This window comes from Odontesthes bonariensis, chromosome 6, assembly GCF_027942865.1.
Source record: "Odontesthes bonariensis isolate fOdoBon6 chromosome 6, fOdoBon6.hap1, whole genome shotgun sequence".
Taxonomy (NCBI): Eukaryota; Metazoa; Chordata; class Actinopteri; order Atheriniformes; family Atherinopsidae; genus Odontesthes; species Odontesthes bonariensis.
Genome location: NC_134511.1, coordinates 8,122,060 through 8,137,269, shown reverse-complemented (window position 1 = coordinate 8,137,269; position 15,210 = coordinate 8,122,060). Strand labels below are relative to the sequence as shown.

Below are 15,210 nucleotides of genomic sequence, written 5' to 3'. Positions count from 1 at the left end.
GTTGCCATTTTTCCCCATGATGTGTCTTTCTTTACACGGTCATGGTCTGAGCTGAAGGACACATCATATGACAAATATTCTGCTGCCACAGTTCAACTCGCTTCTCCTTAAAGCTTAAATTAATGTTAAATGACCTAATTTGGCTTCCATCTAAACTGTCTCACATTTGTTTTGTTTTTTTTCACCAAACAATGCCAGCACTAATCAGCAGGTCACTTCATGCTACGCTCTAACCGGTTGATTGGGAGAATAATAATGCCAGAAAATGATTGCTGGCTTTTTGTCATATGACGATTGTGATATATAATGATATTGACCGGTGTAAAAAAAATATATATATATATATATATATATATATATATATATATATTGCATGTTAAAAAAAATGTTAAAAAATGTTTTAACCGATGTTAAAAAATATATATATAATATATATATATATATTTTTAACATCGGTCGATATCAATATATATTACAATATAAAACAAATCACTATTTTGTGAATTCTAAATGTTCCCTGTTACTCTTAATTGAGATTTGAAGATATCAGAAGGTTCATTTTTAATCTTTTTTAACACAATAAGCTGCATGTGTAATATCACGGTGTCTCTGAGACTTTGTGTCATACGGCGCTGGATAAATCAGACTCTGTGGTCTTCTGCTGCTGCTGCACAGGCGTTGTTATCGGGGGAAGATTAGCACTTGTTCCGGGCTGTGTTGGTAAAAGTTTGCATTGTTCGTGCTCAAACGGGTAGCGCTGCTTAAGGTGATGGAACAGATCAGCGGTATTCCCCGTCTTTGTCGGAATATGTGCTCGACATAATTTGCAGTGCACACTATTATGTTTCAAAAAACCAAAATACCTTCACACCACTGAACTTTTCGGGCCCTTCTTATCAACAATGTCATCAACTATGTCATCCCTTATGCCTTGGGAGCACTCATTTTTCTTTTTTTATACGGCTGCAGCAGCACAAACAAACACGCCCTGACTAGCTGCTGGCATGGCTCTATTCCAGCCACGTGATTGGTTCAACCCGGCGCAACTCTGGTGGTCATTGGCTATTTGTATCGTCTGTCAAAAGATGGACGAATTGAATCTATCGAAAAGTCTATCGTCCGTGTTTCGTATCTCTATGGAGGAAAAGTTATTCCTCTATAGCCATCCTTATCGTTTTATCGCCCAGCCCTTCCACAAGGTTCAGTCGGGTCCATCTGTGGCCTTCTACACCGGGATCCATTTCCATTCAGGAAAACAACAAACCAATATACAAGACCAAGAAGAACAACACGGATGCTTGTTTTGAGGAGACACTTTCTGATTATAGGCCTATGCAGGGGAAGCTTTGAAGATTGTGTTAGAAGATTGAGTTCAAATCCATCTGCACACGGGGACGAGGAGAGCACGTACCCTGCCATCAGGAGGGCTAACCCATCTTACTTGTGAATTTCACAGTTTGGAAAAAGTTTTTAAAATTTCTTGAACACAAATGCGTCAAAATGTGCACTAAACGGTAAGTCGAGTCAACACTGATGATAATGATGATATGGAAATGTAAAAACACTCGTCTAACTGCACAATCTGACTGGTATTTTCATAAAAAAATAAATAGGATTTATTTTACATGTGCTAATCATTAACATCCCTCTTCGTGTACATGAGCTGCTGGTTTCCCTTGACATTTTTGGAAAAAAAAAAAAAAGACGAATCACCTCTGAAATGTGGTGTGCTGGAATAGACTAAACAAGTATATGAGTGCTGATGCTGTCAAATAGCAGAGGAAGAAGAGTCGATGAGGAGGAAAACACGGCGACAGGTGGAAACGGAGAGGAAGAGAATGATGGACAGCGAGAAAATGTGAGAAGACGGCATTTGCCTCTGATAGATGCTTTCATGATGAACTGATGATTTAGAGCAGAAGCCCCATTGCCTTAAGAGGTTATGTAACGCTGACAGCACCGCTGGTTGCACAGGGGTAATCCCAGGCTATGTGTGCATCTGTGTGCAGAAGAGAATGTGTTTGCACAGAAAGAAGGAGAAGAAAATACAGAGCGTATAAAAGTATGTGTTTGTATATCTGCGAGAATTAAATCTCAAAAGAGAATTTGGTATTTACACATACATTATATGTGTGTGTGTGTGTGTGTGCATCCTGGTCATGCAAAAATGATGACCCAGTATATCTGAGGCCCAAAAGTGCCAGAAGGCATCTTTTATTAACTGAAGTTTGGCTGAGCTTGGCTCATTTGAGATCAGGTTGTGTGTGTGTGAGTGTGCGTGTGTGTGCGTGTGTGTGTGTGTGTGTGTGCAGTCAACTCTATGTGTTTATCTTATCTGCTTGTGTGTATGTGTCTTCGTCTGTATGAGTCTGAGTGTGTGTGTGGCTTTGATTTGGGCTAAATTTGGTTGCTTTTGTGATCGCAAACTGTAATTAATGTGCCCTCAGATTTTGTTTACTACCTTCTATCACCTCCATGCTGACCCCCATTATGTTAACATGCCCGTCTATGATCTACTGCCAGTGGTCCACATAGGTAGAAACTCATTCAATTAACCAAAACAGGAAATAGGACGACAGCAGGCACTAGTTTTACACAGAGCGCCTAATTTGACCTTATTCGTTTGTCTTTTGTGTTGTAGTTTAACATGTTGTTCCTGCTCCAGATAAATGGCACAATGAGGAATTTAACAGATGAGTGGGGGTGTAAATAGGATTCAACAAACATTTGTCTTTATCCCTAAGAAAAGTTTATCTATGAGCAAAAAAAAAACTCATTATGGCTTTTGGTTGGTTGTCTTTTACATTTCCAAGCTTGCTTGTTGCGTTTCTACCGAGCCTTTTTTTGGTGCATTTTTAATTCGTAGTTAAAACATCATGACGGAAGCCTGACATTTTGAAAAAAAAACTTAATATATAATATTTTTTGTCACTTGGGAGCAGTGGGGAACATGGTCTTTCACTAAAAGTGAGGGCACTAAGTGCAACAGAAACAGGTTCAACCAAAGTTTAGTCAATAAATGATGAGGCACAGAAATCACATGACTTATGAATGCACACAGAGCTGTGAGCAGAACTTTTCAAAGACAACATAATTGCAATATTACTTATCCAAGTCCAAATTTTCCCACTGTCCACTGTGCTCTCTGAGAGCATTCTTTACCGTCTGTTTTCCTTCATTTGAAGACTGGTGCTCTTTCACTGACATGATTTTGTTGGGACCTTTTCCTTCGATTTCCAGGCTGCACCACTGTCCTGAGCTAAATCTCACTAAACCAACCCTTAATATCTGCATAGTGGCCCTTTCACTGTGAGTGAGAAAAAGAAAAGTGCCCTGAATGTGCCGACCTGTGCTGCGGCACACAGCAGAACGATGCAACGCTCTCAGACAGTGGACATATGGTGAGTTCCATCACTCAGGTTAGAGAATTCACACAAATATCTGTTTTTTTTTTGCCTGAATGGATGGATGCCTTGGCTTATAGAGTGTTTGCCACAGCTCGGTGAGCTGAACGTTTACTTTGCATGGAAACATATGTTCATTTTGCAGAAAAAAAGCCATTGAAATTATGCGTTTCAAAGTGCAGCAGTGACTTTGTGGCATTCAGTTTGAATGGTGATAAAACTACACATGTTAACAGAAATTATACAGTAACAATAACAATATACAGTATTTAAGGTTTATATCTGAGAAAACCTCCTTTGTCCGTTTAGTATGGCTCCAAATTTAAACCTCAACTGTTTTTCTTTTTTGTAATTACTGAACTTATTCAAATTTAGCTCGTATTTTCCCAGCTCAGGTGCACAAAACAGCCTCAGAGATGGTGCACCCATTATTCTAATACACTTTGGGGGATGTAGGAAACCTCCTACAGCTTTTAATCACACAGTCTCGCAAAGGTTCTGTCATGGTTATCTCAAATCTCCACAGTGGTGAAGAAGGTTTAGCAACAACTGCTGAGGGAAACTCAGGAAGGTGAATAAACTCCAGAAAGTTTTTGTGAATCCCAAAAGAGCGAGAGGAGTGCGCGACCGCCGACGGGAAGAGTCCGCATCGAGTGATTTCCACGAGCTTAACGCATACTGAAAGATCAAATCCACCAATTCACAGCCTGTTCAGCCTTCTGAGGTCTGGCAGGTGAAAGTGAAACAGAGGAAACTTTGACCTCACATGCAGACCTGGAAGAGGTTTCTTTCTGCAGCCTGTGAACTGAATTCACAACTTTTGCAACTAACAATCTATTTATTCTTTAGCTTTCAATGCTCTAACATAGTTTGACTTTTTCAGCAACTTAAACATTTGATCATAATGATATTCATTGAAAATATTATTTTTCTGTAATAATTCTGAAATATTTAGAAGAAAGACTGTGTGTACTATTTCAAAGCAGGAATTCTTCCTACATGGGTCCTTTTGTACATAGCTTGAGCTTTTCTGCTGTCGAACAAAGAATAAAAACCTGCTTTGTATCCAGCAGTTCCTGCTGCAAAAAGAATAAAGCAAAAAACAATATATTTTTTTAATCCGACTGCAGCTCTGCGGATTAATTTAGACCCAACAATTCAAAAGAAACACTGCAGTGAAACAGAGAGTAAAAAATATCAATCTGTGACCATATATGCTTCGTAGATAGTTGGCATTTCTAATAAATAATGCAGGCTACTGGAGACTCAGACATCTAAAGGAAGTGGTATGTCTCAGTGTGATCATGCAACCCTCAGAAGGCAGAGCAAGGCACTATCCCTGGCAGATTCAGAGGTTCCATTCCCAACAGGGGCCCCTTATTCCATACAAGTCCTTCCAGCAGTGTGTTCGATGAAAGCACGGTATACACCTTGTGTATGCACACATTAAGTATGTTTATGTAATAGTAGAAAAAAATAAATACTTATTGCATTAGTGTAACTAAAACTGCTCTTTTAAAATACTTGTAAACATGTTAGTCTGACTGAAATTGTACAAAATGGAGTTTCTCTAACACATCCTGATGCAGTAATGAGTTGAATTTCTCCACAGTTCCAGGTCTGGACTTTGACTCGGAAGTAAGAAAAGAAGGAGGAGGAAGAGGAAGAGTTAGGAGAAGAAAACAAAAAAAAGAGAGAAGAAAGAAGGGAAAAGAAGAAGAGAAAGGAAAAGTAAAAGGAGAGGTAAACCGAATAATAAGAAGAGATTGCTTGGATCTCGTTTGTAAGAAGAGTAAAGCATCATATGAAGTGTACACAGCTGCAAAACTGTCCAATTCATCACTCAAAATGAAACCGACTTCCCACCAACTATATTGTCAATTGTATGGGTTTGTGATGAAATAGGTTGACGGGAAAAAAGCCTAATAATACCAAGCTGAAAGGGGGCATATTGTAGGGCCATTGGTCAATAAATGAATTTCCAGCTCATGCTTACGTACTGGGACATGATGAGGAGCAAAAAACTAAATGGCCTGGTTGAGCTGCAGCCATAGCTCGACTTTATTGTGCAGGCAAACGCACTGACCCTTACACACAGTGTGACTTACTGAGGCACTCTCCAGTGACAGTGTTGAGGAAAAGCTCCTCTTGGCAGTTTGTCCTGCAGTAGCCGTTCTGCAGGGAGGCCAACGCGGCACAGGAGCTGCAGTCGGCCTGCGAGGGACCGGAGCAGGTTTGGCAGGATGGATGGCATGCTGGTGGAGGAGAAGGACACAAGTGATTTTATAGAGTGCACGGAAGCCCATCCGTTACCTACTTACAGCACTTTTCCACAGCAGGTTTATATAATGGAATAACACAAGTGTCACAACTCACTGGCTGTGTTTTACTTTCTTTAACAAGTAGTCTCCAACTTTGTGTAGTGCCGTACGGTGGGTTTCTCAGAGCTTGTTTTTCTTGTATTCTTTTAGAAAACAGCTGCTTTCTGGAGCCGGTAATGGAGTTGATGAAGTAACAGAAGCTTAAAATGCTCAGTGGAGCTGCAGAGTTGATGGAAATGCTTTGTGGATCTGTCATTAGGAGCCACCCCTTTCACATTAAGCCATCATTTGAGTCTCTGCCATTACTATAGGTTTCATAATGCAGCAAAACCTCAACAACAAAAAGTGTCTTGCTTCCATAGCTTCATAACCTTTTCATCAAGAGCTTTTCTAATGAGCGTATCAACAATGGAGCAAGCAGAGCCCAGCAGGAAACGTAATCTGTTGCTATTCTTCTTCTTATCCTTCTCCATCTTTACTCGTCTGCCATTTCAATTAATCATCAAAGTTATAACAAAACTAATAAAAGATGTAAAGGCAGGGTTTTTATTTTCCTGACAAAGCTGAATGGGAGATTAGAGGGGGGGTAGAAACATCTTTGGGTGTTAACATGCACTAATACTGTACTGTAATAATATGCTAGTTCATTCTATGGGTTTTCTGATGTTAGATCTGAGTCAGTGTGACCACTTATGCATCCTCTTATTGCTGCTCAGTGAGATGTTAATCTTCTATGGAGTAATCAAACATGAGTGCAACACTAGCATTGTTATCATTAGGAATAGGTAGAATTATGCACAACAGAAGATGTTAGAAGATTTCACAGCCGACTTCACCTGAAAATACATCAAATTGGGCTGTGAACACCTACCAATTTTTAACACCTACTTTTCATACACATTTTGGTCCACTATATCATTTTTAGTAGTGGAAATGCTTTCCATTACAAAGACCCTCCAGTCTGGACATATGAACAGAGGAGAAAAAATAAAAAAGGGCTGGCTTATTTACGGCATTTTATCCTTAAATAAAATTTCTCCGCACATGATTACACTGTTTTTCTAAGACTCAGCTCCACAGATAAGAACAGTGAACAGTGCAGGAGGCATGAACACAAATAACTTGAAAATGCAGAGAGTGGAAACGTTGTGTCATGTTGCACTTCTCCTTCCGTGCACAGAAGGCATCTTAGGGAAACAGTAGGCAATTTGTCTGGTCCCCACATCTTCAAAAAGCTTGGTCAGAGCTCTGGTTTCATAGTTATTGCAAGAACTAAGTAAGTGTGTGCATCAGTACAGCTGCACAGATATGCGTGTCCCACCTTGGCACTGACTGTCCTGGCTGAAGAGTCCTTGTGGGCAGGTGGGGACACAGCGGCCTTCGTACAGGCTGGATGTGGAGGGACAGGAGGCGCAGTGGTCTGCAGACGGGCCGGTGCAGTGCTGGCAGGAGGGATGACACTCTGAAAAGGACACACAAAGCAGATCCTGTGCATAAAAGGCCACAGACAGTCTGAAAGTGTGCAGTCTCAATTATCTCAAAACCTAAGTGTTGTTACATGTCTATAATAAATCAGCTGTAGGCGATGTAACTCTGAACCGAGGCCAATTTGTGTTACTATATTGGTTGTCTTGATGCCACTTCACTAAATCTTACATTCACGAAAAAAATAAATCCTGTTCTCGGGAGCTTTTAGTCAACTCTGCCAGATTGAAGTAATGTAATACTCCGATGAGGCTGGCAGCCAGCTTCCCGAATCAGAAGTTACACACTGACACCAGAGTCAATGCCAACTCAAACAGAATAATAGAAAAAAGGATTACATGCCAACATTGATTTCTGAGGATGCTCAACTGCTTAATTTGGGCCATTTTGTTCCAATAAACCTTTCAAAAGAACAGTTCTACCATGATTTGCATTTGAGAGATGCAACATTTCAAAGCTGTGAGTCATCAAAAGCTGCAAGGCCTTCAACTAACACCGAGGATTAACTCTGAATGATTTATTAATTAAAAAAATTCAAACACAAGGAACTTCAAGACTGCCTGAAAAAAAACATTTTTTAATACAGATTGTTGCAGGCGTGCTCTTCATCAAAAGCAAGCTGCTTTGGTTACCAAGAGAAAAGGTTCATGGAAAGAATGTGCTGTATAAGGTGCAGGTAATTGGTCAGGCATGGGAAGGTAATCAGTCAAACTAAAGCAGCAGCAGCACCACCAACACTGAGGCCTTCCTCTGGAACAAGTCTATTAGCACCAGCTGATTTAATGAGTGAGGAGACATCTCTCAACTGTCTCTTCTCTCACAGTGCTTCAAAGACCAATTAGCTGATTTTTGTATATAAGCTTTGAGAGCTCACTTGTGTATTGCCCTGAAGAAGGCATAACCAACAAAGACAATATATTACAGATATTCAAATGATTGAATATCTTCTATCTCTTCTATCTATCTCGAATGATTTTGGGAGCCTTTTTCTTTTTTTTTCCTTTCAAATGTTTATAGTGCAGGCACACACATACAGGTTACAGGGTGTGACATTAACAAAGATGTAGGAGAGAAACACTCAAGTTTTTATTCCTCTAGTATTAACAACGTTTATCTATTAAAAGGTAAACAGAAAAATAGCAGTACTCAGATGCTGTTTTGTGAAAGGTTTGATCGTACAGAGATTAAATGTGTTACGTGATGCAAGAACAGGCAACGACACACGAATCAAACACATCAAAGAAGTCAAATCATAAATAAACACTTATTTGATTGGAGATTGCTTATGAATGCTTTTTGAGTGATGCCAAAGTTGTTTGGTTTCTTCTCAACAATTAAATTGACTAGACGGATGGTGGGTGGATGGAATTTCAGATGGTTGTCATCTCCCCCTGCACCATTAGACAACAGTTATTGCTTTGCACTGTTATTTGAAAAGAAAAAGAAAAAATTCTCCCAAGGGGAATTCAACTGGATTTTATCACTAACAGAAGTTGAATAAGTTTAATTTAGAAAAAAAGAACAGGATTAGGTCACATGTCATTTTGAGTGAGGACTCACAAAGGGATTTTTTTTATTATTCTTACTTTAATAGATTTTACATATTTAAATATGGGCACTCACAGTATCATATTTTCATCACAGCCACAGAGATTCACCAATATTGGTGGAGAGTCTTAAACAGTAATGTGCCAATGTGTTCAAACCTGGGTAACCGATGAATCAAAACTCTACCGTCAGTACAGGGTCAGCTGAAACCGAACTATGAACAGTATTATTATGCGAGTACACCATGATACTGATATTTAATCCATTATACAGTCAACATCAGTCGTGACCTTCCTATTTCAAGTACTTCCTTTAGTGTTTTTATCTGTTTTGTAGAAATTGTTTTGGATTAAAGATTAAAATCTACAGGTTTCTGTTGCTTTGTAAAATGATTTCATTTGAATAAAGCAGTCAATGAAATGCTGAACTACTTAGATTTTATTTCCTCGCATGCCCCTACACCTTCACCCAACATAACAGCTGCCCTGAAACAGTCCAGCCCTTTGATGTCCGCTTTGGCAGCATGAAGACAAATAGTGGAGCAGCGCTATCAGCTCTGGCAGCTGGGCCGAGCCAAGGACTGACTGATTCACGCTGCTGCTGGCGGTGAGGATCAGAGACAAAAGGCCTGTCACCAACTGGCCACAAGCCCCAAGTGCGTGTGCACGTGTGTGCATGCACTACCCGTCTTTTTTTAGAAGACTTGCAGTGATGTATATGTGTGTTTATCGTTATGCCTCTCAGGATTCTTTCAGGGTTGTCAGATGTATCCGAGACTCGTGCACACAGTCTATGAGGCGAAACTGACAAGAGCAGCGTGTGCGCTTCCCGAGCAAATGCTACAATAGGTGTTTGTGAGTGTTTGAAAAACAGTGTCAGGGCAAGAACCTTTTAAAGTCACGCAAATGTCAGCCGAAACATCAATCCGACATCCAATCAACGCCCACCGTTTCCCTGTCGCCTGCCCTCAATCCCCTGCCACGTAAAACATGGCAGCTCAACTGGTTAGCTGACACTATGGCCGTGTTCGAAACCACATACTTCTCCTACTACTCCTCCTACTCATACTGACTTTTTTCCCGGATGCATACTAGATTTGCCGAAATGTTGGGTATGCATCATGAGGTTACTACTCATACTCAAACTACCCAAGATGCAACGTAACGTGACGTCGCCGATCGTCATTTCCTGTCAAAACAGCAGTTTCAAGCTAGCTACAACGAGGGTAGGTTCACTTCCTGTTTTCAAAATAAAAGCACCAATTGTATCTTAATGGCTTTCCCTATGATAAAAGGCAACGGGTATTTTATTTTGTGAAAATAACCGGAAGTGCGTTGCTCACTGCGGCTAGCTTTAGTAGCGCCGAATTCGTCGGAACAAAATTGTAAATAGCCGGTATTTTGTCAGATTTTCAACACGTTGGGGATCTAAAGGACTACTTTCTCGATGAGTATGTAGTATGGAAGTATGTAGTATGTCGTATGCGGTTTCGAACACAGCCAAAGTTTGAGTTCAACACCCACAAACATGTCTGCTACCATCACCAACACATCCTGAACGTCTATTCAGCTCGTTCCGCCAAACAGAAGCGTCGCATAAATCTTTGGATCAGCACCCGACGCACAAAGACAAACTCAGATGGACATTGCTGTCAAACTTATTTCAACATTAAGGGAAAGGAATAAGAATGATTGGAGGCTCCAGGCTTTTTTTTATTGCAACATGGATATCTAATTTATTTCAGGACGGAGAGTGCATATTGATTCCTGTAGTACCCAAATTCATGGGCAGAGGCGTTCTCATTGCATATTATCTGGCACACCAGCTCTGAGAATCAGATTCATTACTTTGTTTTGTGCTGATAGGGTCATAATTTGAGGAGGGAGCAGTCGATGAGGTTCTGATTTAGTTTGAGGGTATGAGAGCTCCTTAATACCTTCCATAAATGATCCTCCTGGTACAGTAAAGAGCTTATCATCCCAGAGAAAAGAAATCTGCATGCTGCACAGCAGAGGCACTGGTGGATGGTTGTATCTCATCCCTGTGAAGTGTCTGAAGTGTCATTCATATTGATTCTCCAGTGTTATGATGCGCTCGGGGTCTGTCTGTTTCTGTGAGATGCAATTTTCAGGAAACGACATCTGCTTTGAGCTGCTAATAGATCACAAAAAATATGCTGTTTCCAGTCTGACCCGAGTGATTTCTACTGTCGACGGGAAGCTCCTGGCAATGTTTCTGTGCCACGGAGAACTGAAATTCTGTTTAAACTGAGAAACTAAGCTGCAGAATTTTCGATTTTGGCAGATTCAGGTTTCCATGCTACTTTTACCAGTGATCTAGACACTTAAGTTCTGAAGAGAAACCAAACAAAACAGCCCACTTGTCCTTCACCTATGCAGCTTCCTGCAGCTCCTCCACATTTTGAAGTGAGTCACTTAGCCACTGCTACGTAATCTCTTTTGTAGAGTGGACCTCAAAAGGGAGGTAACATTGAGGTGGAGAAACATGTGCTTACCAGGGTCTAAAACATGTAAAAAAAATGTTTTAAAGGCTGTTCATGAAACTGTGGCAAAACTCCATCTACAAATACATGTTCAGTGGCATATAACTCTCTTTTTCAAGATAAAAAACACAAAATTACTGTCTCTGTCTCACAGGGTTTCAAGTTTTTGTTTTTTTTACTAGTTTTTAAAGAAGTCCACATTTAGAGGTACACTTAGACACATAGCTGCCGTTTAGGACAAATGTGTTAGTGTTCGACCTTTATTAATTTCTTTACTTTCCTTCTGGTTTAGTTATTCAAATAAACCTTTTCAACGTCTGCTGCATGTGCCAAACCTCCCACAGACAACTCCTGCCTCATCTCCACGGGACAGAAAGGAAAAGTGTTGATGTGTTTTTAGAGAAGTTCAGCCCACATGACCAAATTAGCTTCGGGGATGATACAGGATGGAGAGGCATGAATCTTTCTCCCAGTGATTTGTTGTGATGGGTTTCATCCCGTTTTCCCTCTGCACATTTCAAAAAGCCTAAATCTAAAAAAACGGTTTTGCACAAATGATTCACGTCACTGAACCTTCAAACAATAAAAGACTCCTTGCTGGGTTGTGTCTTCCTTATGTAAACTTGTTGGACAGCACGCAGGGCCTGCTCTTAACTGACGGTACATTTGGGTCTTCTAGGAAGAAGTGATAAACACCATTAAACATAATGTTGGAAAAACTAAACACCTGTCTTCTGAACATGTAACTTTAACCCAGACTTATACGACTATCTGCCACGTTCTTTTCTCCAACTGCACGTTTGACATTAACCGAGGCAATTTTATTTGTAGAGCACAATTCGTACACAAGGCAATTCAAAGTGCTTTACAGCTACATAAAATCACAAGAAGGCAATAAAACCCTTAAAAAAATAATAATAATAATCATTAATTAATTAATTTAAAAGTGAAGAGTGCAGATAAAATACTTTCAGGTGTCATATGCACAGCTAAATAGAACTGTTTTCAGCCTGGATTTAAACATTGTCAGAGCTGAGGCCTGTCTCCCATCTTCTGGAAGACTGTTCCAGATGTTAGGAGCATAAAACTGAAACGCAGCCTCACCTTGTTTAGTCCTGACTCTGGGCCCCAGCAGGAGAGCCCTCCCTGAGGTTCTCAGAGCCCGAGTTGGTCCATGTGGCTCTAACATGTCAGAGATGTACTTTGGCGCTTGACCATGAAGAGACTTGTACACGAGCAGAGCTGTTTTAAAGTCTATTCTCTGAGCGACAGGAAGCCAGTGCAGAGACCTGAGCACTGGACTAATATGGTCGTATTTCCTGGTTCTGGTCAGGACTCGAGCAGCAGCGTTCTGGATGTACTGCAGCTGTCTTACAGCCCGTTTAGAGCCCAGTGAGCAGGCCATTACAGCAGTCTAACCTGCTGGAGACAAACGCATGGATCAGTCTCTCTAAGTCTGGTTTAGACACTATTCCTTTGATTCTGGCAATATTTTTTAGATGGAAAAAGGCTTCTGATGTTACTGATTTAATGTGGCTGTTAAAGTTCAGGTCTGAGTCCAATATTACCCCGAGATTTCTAACCTTATTATTAGGTTTTAGAAAGAGTCTCAAGGTGAGTGATAACACTTTCTCTTTGTTTCTGTGGGCCACAGACAATGATTTCAGTTTTGTCTGAGTTTAGCTGGAGGAAATTGTTTGTGTATGTGTATCTATGTATCTACAGGCCCGTGTTCTCCCGCCGTCAGTGACACGTAGATCTGAGCGTCATCTGCATAGTTGTGGTAGGACACATTATAGCTGCGTATTACATGAACAGTCGTTACTTGCTCTGTACCCAAAGCTCTTAAACTCCAAACAACTGTAAAATCTTGACAGATAGAGAAGGTAAATCTGTCTAGAATTCTGAAAATGAACATGTCATGGTGTATTGGAGCTCAACTTGTCTATCAAGCAATGTTTAACCACCAACTGTCTCTGTCTGCACAGGGCTGCTAAATGAAGAGCAAGAGGATTCGGAGTCTGGAATTCGTCTCAGTCATCCGATAGCTGACCAACTCCATTAGCCTTCATGAGCAAATGCTGGAGTCTGGGAGTCTCGTGTATGCTTATACATCCTCTCCTGCTCCAGCACAGCAGCTGCTAAGGAGCGTAGGCGCCAGATACACACATGGACACGAGCGCACACAATAGGCTGCAGTGTTCCTGCTGACACAATCAAGCAATCCTTTGTTGCTGAGCCTAAAGAGAAAAGAATAACTGCTACATATTGCTGTCAGTAGAGCTTTAATGATCTTTCATGTATCACTAATCCTTAGCTTATGTATAATTTAACTAATGTAACTAATGCATTCTGAAATTAGCTATATATATAACTCTGTGATCAAAGACAATGATGTATTGAAGTGTTCATGAGCCCATTTAGCCATTTCGAAGACAGAATCGTACCTGCTTAAAATCAGAAATGTATTTTTTATTTTATTGAGCAGTAGCATTAAGTCATGTCATTTAAGACTGTATGTTCATCAGATTTTTTTTTTTGAATGAAAATGTTCCGTTTATACTCTAAACAGAATTATGGTGTCTGGTTCTTGTGCGACTTGTGAGTCTTTCTTGTTCTATATAAGATTAAAATGGTTGTTTCGTTTTGCTTCCTGATTTTTTTTATTCCACCTGAGATCAGTTTCTGGTTCACTACCTCACTGATTCTGATTCCATTATTCTTTGCTCCTTGCCAGTTCAACACCATCGCTCCCCAGTTCTTTTTCTTCTGTCTGCTCAGTTTAGTTTCTCATTCTGTCTGCTCCTCATCGATATTATATCACTTTTGTTTGAGCTGTTTTGGATTTCCTTCTCTTCTCTAAGTTTTATTAGAGTTCCTTTGATCTGACACTTGTCTGCTGTCTTAAAACTTAACTCCTCGTAAGAAACTTGCCCACTCCTCACCTCTGCATTGCACCCTCCTGATTTTCATAAGAGCAGTCCTAAAACTTGGAACAATTCTATTTTTCTGACTCAATTTACAAAGTCAAAATGAAAGCATGTCCTTCCTCCAAGCTCGCACTGCCACTTCTTTATTTCATCTTTTTGTATGTAACCGAACCATCTCAGAAATTCATTTTAGATTCTGCGGGTAAAAACTTTCCTCTCATGGTTCAATTTTGCAAGTAAGTAAGTAAGTATTGTATCAGCATTTTTTGTATCATGAATGTTGAGCCAGTCAGGTGAGACTTTACCAGCTCTGTGTTATGCAGATATAACAAACAGGCCCACGGCTTCACTACAGAATAGAGTGTGACTCTCCTTGGAGTGAAACCTACAACATCCCAATACCATCTTATTGTTTAATATGGTTAAAGAAACTAATGCTTACAATACACGGGCAACCTCTTAAAAAGTGTATTTTGGCCCAAACCATCAGTTTTCCTAAAAATGTGCTCAAGCAGCAACAGAAAATGCAAGATGGAAAACAAAAGTAAAGCAAAAGTCCATAAAGGACTTTACAGCAAGTTTCCCGGAGGTGAAAGTCTGGACAGAAACCGTCTTCTCCTGCATCGTAATCTGACCTTTTTTTCATTTAATGAAGCATTTACACTTTGGTTTGTGTTCGTGTGTACCTCACAGCTAATAACCTCACACCATGCATGACTCTTGTCTGCCCTCACTTCTTTAGATGATTCCAATATTCCCATTCACATGTTCAATGCAACAGAATAGACTCAATTAAAGGCTCACACCACTTCTCTGCTTATTTTTCAGATTGTTTTTTTTTTTTTGTGGGGGTTCCTGCAAACTAAATTCCTGCTTTGCACTTCTTGACTTAAAAGTATTCGAGCTTTTGTTCTGGTTCAGCATCAGTCCCATCTGATCACACAGATGAATTAATGTGTTAATGACACTATAAACGACCAATGCTACTTGGCGATTTCCTCCAGGATGATTAAGGAAAT

General features: G+C 40.2%; 1 protein-coding gene across 1 annotated transcript in view; it reads right to left on the bottom strand.

Annotated features, from left to right (window-relative positions):
- Nucleotides 1-15,210, bottom strand: part of fras1 (Fraser extracellular matrix complex subunit 1) — a 286,644-nt gene that overhangs the window by 126,980 nt on the left and 144,454 nt on the right. Inside the window, exons 18-19 of the mRNA XM_075467236.1 lie at nucleotides 7,047-7,187; nucleotides 5,513-5,659 (exon numbers count right to left, since the gene is read on the bottom strand). Coding sequence (XP_075323351.1) covers nucleotides 5,513-5,659; nucleotides 7,047-7,187 — 288 coding nt within the window. The remainder of the gene's footprint in view (nucleotides 1-5,512; nucleotides 5,660-7,046; nucleotides 7,188-15,210) is intronic.